The sequence below is a fragment of the Otolemur garnettii genome, unplaced genomic scaffold, assembly GCF_000181295.1.
Source record: "Otolemur garnettii isolate 467f Iridium unplaced genomic scaffold, OtoGar3 scaffold00077, whole genome shotgun sequence".
Classification (NCBI taxonomy): domain Eukaryota; kingdom Metazoa; phylum Chordata; class Mammalia; order Primates; family Galagidae; genus Otolemur; species Otolemur garnettii.
Genome location: NW_003852472.1, coordinates 3231214 through 3238748, shown reverse-complemented (window position 1 = coordinate 3238748; position 7535 = coordinate 3231214). Strand labels below are relative to the sequence as shown.

Here is a 7535-nt window from a genome sequence, read left to right as displayed (position 1 = left end):
AAAAAAAAAAAAAAAACAAGAGACAGAGAAGACAGGGCTTGCAGGAATCAGGCCATGAGGAAAAAGCTAGAGGGAGAAAGAGAGAGAGAGGGTGAGGCAAGAGAAAGCCAGAAAGGGAGTGGAGAGGAGCAAGGAAGGAATTCAGAAAAACACAGCAGACAGACAGACCAAGAAGACTTGGAGCAGGGTAGGTGGGACAGAGCAGTGAGGACAGGCCAGGGATTGAGGGCTGGGGGATGGCCTAGAGGCCTGAGCGCAGAGACATCTGTTGTGACCCAAAGTGGCAGCCCCCACTCAGGGGCAAAAAGAGGCCTGTCCCCTCATGGCCACCTAGGATTCTACTCAAGGAGGGAAAGGGTGGCTGGGGTGGGTTGGGAGGGGTGTGGGGACTCCAGGCAAAAGCCCTGTATCTACCAAAAGCGTCCACAGAGACACAACCGGCCATGCGTAGTAGGTGTCCCTAATCCCAAGGTGACCAGCATGGCCACCCATAGCTTCTGGACTCCTCGCCCCACCAGGCCTCCTCCTCCTGACAGCTGACCAGCAGAAGTTTTCACAGACCTCTGCTCCATAGAACCAAAGTCTGCAGTAGGGGAAGTGCTACAGCAAGTCAGAAATAAATGAGATGGGAGCGTGAGGGACCACGGGGATCTGCCCAAGGGTGAAAAGCCACTTGGTGAAAGCCACTGCTGAGGCCCCATGACTCTGTAACCTGACACTTCCCAAGGGAGGCCAGGTGGCCTCTCCTCTCTACAGGAAAAACTTCACTGAGCGCTTAGCTTTCAGTCATTCAACAAACATTCTTCAAGCACGTCCTACTTCCTGCTTCTGGGCCCTGAGATGTAGACTGGGGACAGCCAGAAAGGATAGAAACAGTCGCTGGCCCTGGAGAGCTCCTGGCTAGTGAGGACACAGGGTACTATAGGTGTCCAGAGAGGCCCAAACCAATGGGAGGGGGCTTCCCAGAGCTGAGCCTCAGAGTGAGCTTTGGGTATTCTCCAGACAGAAGAGGGGAAAGGCAGTCCCAAAAGACACAGCAGTGCTGAGGTGAGAACATGTGACATGAGCCAGAGTGTGCTGCAGGATAGGAAGTGGTTCTGTGAGGCGTGTCAGGAGGGCCCGTGGTGCTAAGCAGAGAGACAAGGCTGGGGGTGGGGCACGGATGGATGAGTTGAGTCCATTCTGAGGGTGACAAGAGCCCCCGAAGGCCATAGAGGGAAGACTTTGTACTTTAGAAGATGCCCTTGGTCACAGGGCAGGTGGGGTCACAGGGAGCTGGCCTGGAGGTCACAGTGAGCCTGGAGCCATTTTCAGGTGAGGACAGCAGTGACTAGACCAGGGCAGGGGCAGGAGGGTATATAGTGGGCCAGAAAACGGGGCTGGGGTGGAACAGCCATGCTGGGGGTACAGGGCTGAGGGCAGCCAGTGCCCCCTGCCTTGGGGCTCAGGTTTGCGTAGGCCCCATGGCAGGGCAGGAGGGGGGGCCTCCTCCACTGGGCAGGGACTGGGATTCCCACCCACCCTGTGGGCCCCAAATGGAATGAGGAAGGATCTTACTATAAAGAACATCAAACACCTCCTCTACCATCTTCCGCAGAAGGTACACGTCCGAGCCATGCTCCAGGGAGGACTGTGGGATGCTCCGGCCACTACCCTCGCCCCGCTGCACCTTCCTGGGGTGCTCTGCCTCCAGATCCTTCCACGGGGGCCCTCCTGTGGACAAAGAGCACACAAGGCCACTGTGAGCACCTGTCCAACCACCCCACCTTCAAGCTTGGATATCTCTGCCCTATGCTGAGACCTGAAGCTAATATGGTGCTCAAGCGAATGAATGAGTTTAAGATTAATGAGTCAGCAAGCCCTGTCCAACCATCCCAACCACCCCTTACCAAGGGCCAGGGCTGGCCATCTCAGAGTCCCCAGTGCCTAGCACAGGACCTGGGTCTCATCCCTGGTCGCCTCTAACTTGCTATATAACCTTGGGTAAGTCCCTTCACTCTCTGAGCCTCTGTCTGTGTCAGCGGGCCTGGCTCAGACCTGGTGTGGGATGTCTGTCTTGTGTACCCCTCTCTGTGCTCTCAACCAGCCTGGGCCCCAGTTTTCTGCTCTGCTGAATGGGAAAAATAGGGACCTAACTAAGAGGCTGTGGGCTGCAAAGAGCAGGTTCCTGCCAGGCTGGGGATCTGGGAGTATTGGTGATTCCTTGGAGAATGTGCTTGCATCTATCTTGGAAAGGGGATGAGAAGAGCCCTGCGCCCCCCTCCCAATTTAGAGCCTGCTCTCCTCTGGGATCTGTGAAGCTTGAAATAAACCAGCCAAGTTCCTGGTGTTATAAATAGCAGCTCTGCCTGGCTCTGGGAGGCCAGGTGCACCTTCCTCAGGCCCCAGCCTGGCCCCACCTAGGAGGCTAGGGAGCCACGGGTCTTTGCGAAAGGCCATCTTACCAGCCCAGCCCCCTGCCCCAGCCGTGGAGAGGAAGTGTACAAGCTCTGCTCTGAGGAAGGGTGGTAGGCTGAGCAGGGTAGGGCTGGTGGGGAAGTGGCTATACCCTAGTAATGATATGCCCAGCACCAAGGGGTGCCCTTCCCTGGAGTGGCTGATCCAGGGATATAATGTGAATACTAATAATAGTAATGACAACAGCTGTGTCTATTGAGCATGAGCTAAGTGCCAGACACAGTTCTAATTGCTTGCCAGGTGTGAATCAGTTGAACCTTCAGACCCACCCCATGTTTTCCCCTTTCACGGACGAGCAGGGTGAGGCCCAGCAGGCAGCAGGTGGCAGAGCCGGGATATAGACCCAAGTGGTCTGACTCTGGCTCTCTTAACCCCATGCTATCCCATGGTTATAGAGACCAAAGCTGTGGGCTCCAGTGCCTGCCTAAGTGTTGACCTTCAGTGCTGAGGCTGGGTCCTAACTCAACATAGAGGAGAGGCTGACCTAGGGAGATTCAGGGCACAGATGCTGTAGAGGTGTGGGGAGCATCCACAGCCCAGGGGTAGGTGTGAAGGGCACTGAGGGGCCTAGCTGGGAGGCATGCTCATCTGCAGGCTGGGAGGTGTCTGCCAGGCAGAGGAGGGGAGCTGAGGCCTGAGGCCAGCTGGGGGAGGACTGGGGGCTAAGACAGAAAGGTGAGAAACACACGGGCCTAGCTGGCCTGAGTACAAGGGGCCACCAGCAGGGGTAAGTGCAGAATCAAAGGTTGAGTTAGGAGGAGCCCTGAAGGTCCTGGAACAGTGGAGAGATGGGGCCCCTCTGCCTTGGGGCTCCCTAGAGGGAAGGGTGGTCTTTTGGGGGAGTGATGCCCCAGTGGGGCCCCTCCCAGTGCCTGTTCTGCTCCTCTGGGATTCTGAAGGAGTGTAGTTGAAAGGGCATGGGTGGCAGACCAAGACACCTGGCTTCCGCCCTGCTCCCATCACTTGCCAACTGTGCATCCCGGGGGAAGGGATACAGGCCACTTACAGTTGCTCATTTGCAGATCTGTGACTGTTTCATGAGCCAGCCAGGGAAGCCAAGTACCTGGCACGTGGCCTGGCCACTGTTTCTCACAACACCACTAACAGCTCCAGCACTTCCTACTCAGCTGTCCTGGCACTGGACATGTACTTAGTCCCTTAGTCACTAGGAGCCTCCATGAGGCTGTGGTAAGGTGATAACAATGGCAATGACAATGACAATGCCTGCCCCATAGGCCTGACATCAAGATGAGTGAGTTAGCCTTAGAAAGGGTGCAGCACACAGCAGGCACTCAAGGGGCCACCAAAAGGGGTTAACCTTAGTGGAATAAGTGCAGTTGGTTCCACAGAGTTATGAGGAAGAATCAGGCAGCAAATCCAGGCCTCAGTGTTCTCATCTGTAAATTAGAGGGCTCAGCAGCCAGACTCCATCAACTCAGGGGCTGCTAAATGATTCCATCAAAAACAGTGGCCTCCTCAGTTACACCACACAGAGAAGCTCAGACAACCCCATCCGGTCCACTTCATCCCCAACATAGGGCCACCCAGAGAAGGGCCAGGGTGCCTGTCTCCAGGGAACGGCAGGCCCGGGCCCTGCAGAGCCCTGGGGTACTCACGGCAGAACCTGAGGAAGTCTGACTGCAGCTCCTTCCGCGCATTTAGGAACATTCTCCCCTTGTCGGTGCCCACCACGAAGGCGCTCTCATCGTGCACGGCGACACAGGCCACTTCTGCATTCAGTTTGGAGAGTGCTGAACACTATGGGGGAGCAGGGTGTGTGAGCAGAATGCCCCGGTGCCCCCGCACAGCTTGGGTGGCTTTAGGGGTAGAACTTGAGCTCCCAGATGCCCCAGTGGGAGCCCTTCCACTGCTCTTGGTCTTAGACTCTGCAGCAGGAACGAATGAATGAATGAATGAATGATCACTGCCTCCCCCCTAACCCCAGGACTGGCTGTGCAGGCTGGAGAAGGAAGCTGTCCAGCAGAGGTCCCCCTTGTTAGCCTCGGGGATAATCCCATCCTGGGCTCTCCTGGCCTCCCACAAAGTCTGATGAGGAGAGGGTGGGATGGATCCCTGGAGAAGCAGGCCTCAGACAGATAAGGGCTCCAGCCCCTACTTGGCCTCTTCCTGCTGTGGGACTAGGAGAAGTAATAGCTTTCTCTGGGTTCGTTTCCATATCTGCAGGATGGGGGACAGGTAGCCCAGCTCCATGTGCTGCACTGGGCTCAGCCATGGGGACCCAGTGAGGACCAGCTGCTGGAAGGAGAGGATTTCTCAACTGTGACATCCCATGAGGGTATAAGGCAAGCTGGCCGTTCACAGTCCCAGAGTTGAGGGTGGCAGCCCCACTGTGCAGGGACCCCAAGGCAGAGGTCCCCACAACCAAGACTTCTAGCATCTCAGGTCTGACCTGTATTTCCAGGACAATCCTGCCTGGAAAGCATGTGGCCCACAGCAGGCCCCTAACAAATGTTAGCTTTTATCTGAGTTGGGTAGCACTAGCTGGCGATTACACTGTCTGACATCGAATCACAGCTGTGTGCTGTATGACCCAGGACAGATCCCTCAAACTCTCTGGGCCATAATTTTGCCTCCCACGCCAGCCGGAGCCCAGATTTGCTCTGGTGAGGAAGCTGGAGATGGCATGGGGCCAGCAGGCCTGTCCCCCAGGGTCTCCATGGGGGCATTCATTTTCTGCTCTCAAAGATGAAAATAGGAACCTGCTGTTCCCTTTTCTGTCCTAACAGGATAGAACATTAACAAAGAATGAAACAAATAAATTCAGTGGTTCTAATGAAGGAGTGGCCATCAGAGCTGAAAAAGATCTTTCCTGGCAGGTTTCTTCTCAGCTGAAGAAATGGCGGCCACTGCAGGGAATTGACTCACCTGAAGGTCCGCAGAGAGCAGGGATGGAGGAGGTGTGAGGAAGGGGTTTCCACAGGGGCCGGGGGAATTTGGTGCATCCCTATAGCCCAACCCCCTAAAGAGCACCAAGAATCCTGGCCCAGAGCCCTGGAGGATGCCAGACTTAAGTCACTGCCAAGTGTCACTGTCACCCATAAGGGTCCCTCAGGAAACCCTTAAAGGGCTCAGGGACAGAGCGGACCATCTTGTTTATGCCACTAGGATACCCACAGAGTCATCAGCTCCTCAGAACTTAATTAACGCCTTCTAGGCCAGCACTGCCCAGTGGAACTTCCTGTGACAATGGACATGTTTTATTTCTGCCCTGTCCAATACCATAGCCACCAGCCACTCTGGCTCCTTAGCACTTGAAATGAGGCCAGCACAAATGAACAACTGAATTGTTTATTTTGTTTCATTTCAACTAATTAGAATTTGAGTGCAAACAGCCATACGTACCCAGTGCCCACAGTATTGGCCATCCCTGCCCACAGTGGCACCGACAAGCTTATAGGGCTCTGGGACACACAGCTGGGCTTCTGGGCCTGTCCTTGTGCTGGCCACTCTGCACAGGGAAAGGGGCCTATGGCGAGAGTGGCAACCAGCCAGCTTTCCCAGGGGTGCCCCTCACTAGTCCAAGCACCACCATAGCAGTCCTTGAGGTGCCTACAGTAGAAGCAGCCTGAAGGAGGCCTTTTGTCCTCAGGGAACTATAGGCTTTGCACCTGGAAGTCCACTTTAAAAACTGGTCATGCTATGTGACTTCAAGCAAGGTACTACCCTCTCTGAGCTTCAACTGCCCAATCCTAAAATGCAGAGGTGCAGCTAACTGATGCCATTGGATTTTTTTTTATACTTGCCTACCCTCCATCATAAAACTTTCCTCCAAGAAAAGGATGAAGGAAAATCACATTATCATGTCCTCACTTGGAATAAATTGCTACAGGTCTAGGTACATAGGCAATGATAACAGAGGAGAGATTTAGAAAGGACTGCGTCTCTCTTCCAGCCCAAGACACAGTCATAGCTCTGGCTTTAATGTCACAGATTACAGCTCTGTAAGGAATCACTGCCCACACATTATCCCCCAGGTAACCCACCAGGAGAGAGACCTGGGGTGCATCCCAGGGACGGGATGGAATGACAAAAATAATGGAGGGACAAGGGGACAAGGGGAAAAGGAAAGGACGAGGGGGAAAGCATTTATACCAGGGCTAGATTTTATGTAGCCTCCCACCCTTGGTGTAGGTACTGTGGCCCAAGCTGCAGATGGGAACCCTGAGGCTCGGGGCAGAGAAATCTCTGAATGGCTGAGGTAGAATTTGAGTTCTGATGTCTCCCTACAGAGCTGAGTGTCCCACCTTCCTCCCAGATGGGCAGGGACACTTACCATGGAATCTAAGGCAGACACGAGGCTGGTGATAATTTCGTCTTTGCGGGTGAAGGCAGAGTTCCAGCGGTCAGGCCCGCAGCCGTTGGCAGGGATGTCACAGCGCTTGCCCAGCAAGGCCATGGTTGCCTGGAGGGAGGAAAGAGGCAGCATGGTGGGCACAAGACACAGGGCATGACACATGTGGCTGTCATCCACCCCCAGCCCACCTGGCCCCTGGATTTCCAGACGGGGCAAAGAAAGGGCTGGCCTTCCCTTGGCCCAAGGGCCTTTACGAGTGATGGAGTTAGATCCTGCCAGGCCTGGGCACAAATGGCAGGAACTGACACCCTGTGGCACATCCCTTCAAGTCTGTACCCTCATGCTGAGCCCAGCACCAGGACCAATCTGCTGGGTAGGCTCCAACTGCCAACTCTCCCCAGGCATGTAGTTCTAGCCACAGCTCTCCTTTGCTCACACACCCTCTGTGGCTCCCTACTACCCACATTAGCTCTTAACTCCTCAGCCTGGTATTTTGATTTCCTGGTCTGGACACCTTGCCCCAATTCCCTGCCCATTCCCAAAGTCCTCTAGGCTTCACCACCCCCAGACATACCAACATCCTCTATGTCTCCCCAGCCTGGCAGGCTCAGTTTCTCTTCCAAGTGCCCTTCCCAGTTCTACTGTCATCTGCCAATTGGCCCTAGAGCATTCATTCATTCACTTATGTATTTTTGAGACACGGTCTTGCTCTACTGCGCAGGCCGGAGGGCAGCATTCAACTCCTGGGCTGAGGCAATCCTCC

The 7535-nt window shown here is 54.9% G+C and overlaps 1 protein-coding gene across 1 annotated transcript in view; it reads right to left on the bottom strand.

Annotated features, from left to right (window-relative positions):
* GTF2IRD1 (GTF2I repeat domain containing 1) overlaps positions 1 to 6881 on the bottom strand; it is a 79253-nt gene extending 72372 nt beyond the window's left edge. The window contains exons 1-3 of the mRNA XM_023515703.1: positions 6752 to 6881; positions 4074 to 4215; positions 1575 to 1713 (exon numbers count right to left, since the gene is read on the bottom strand). Coding sequence (XP_023371471.1) covers positions 1575 to 1713; positions 4074 to 4215; positions 6752 to 6874 — 404 coding nt within the window. The 5' untranslated portion in view covers positions 6875 to 6881. The remainder of the gene's footprint in view (positions 1 to 1574; positions 1714 to 4073; positions 4216 to 6751) is intronic.
* Between the last annotated feature and the right edge of the window lie 654 nt (positions 6882 to 7535).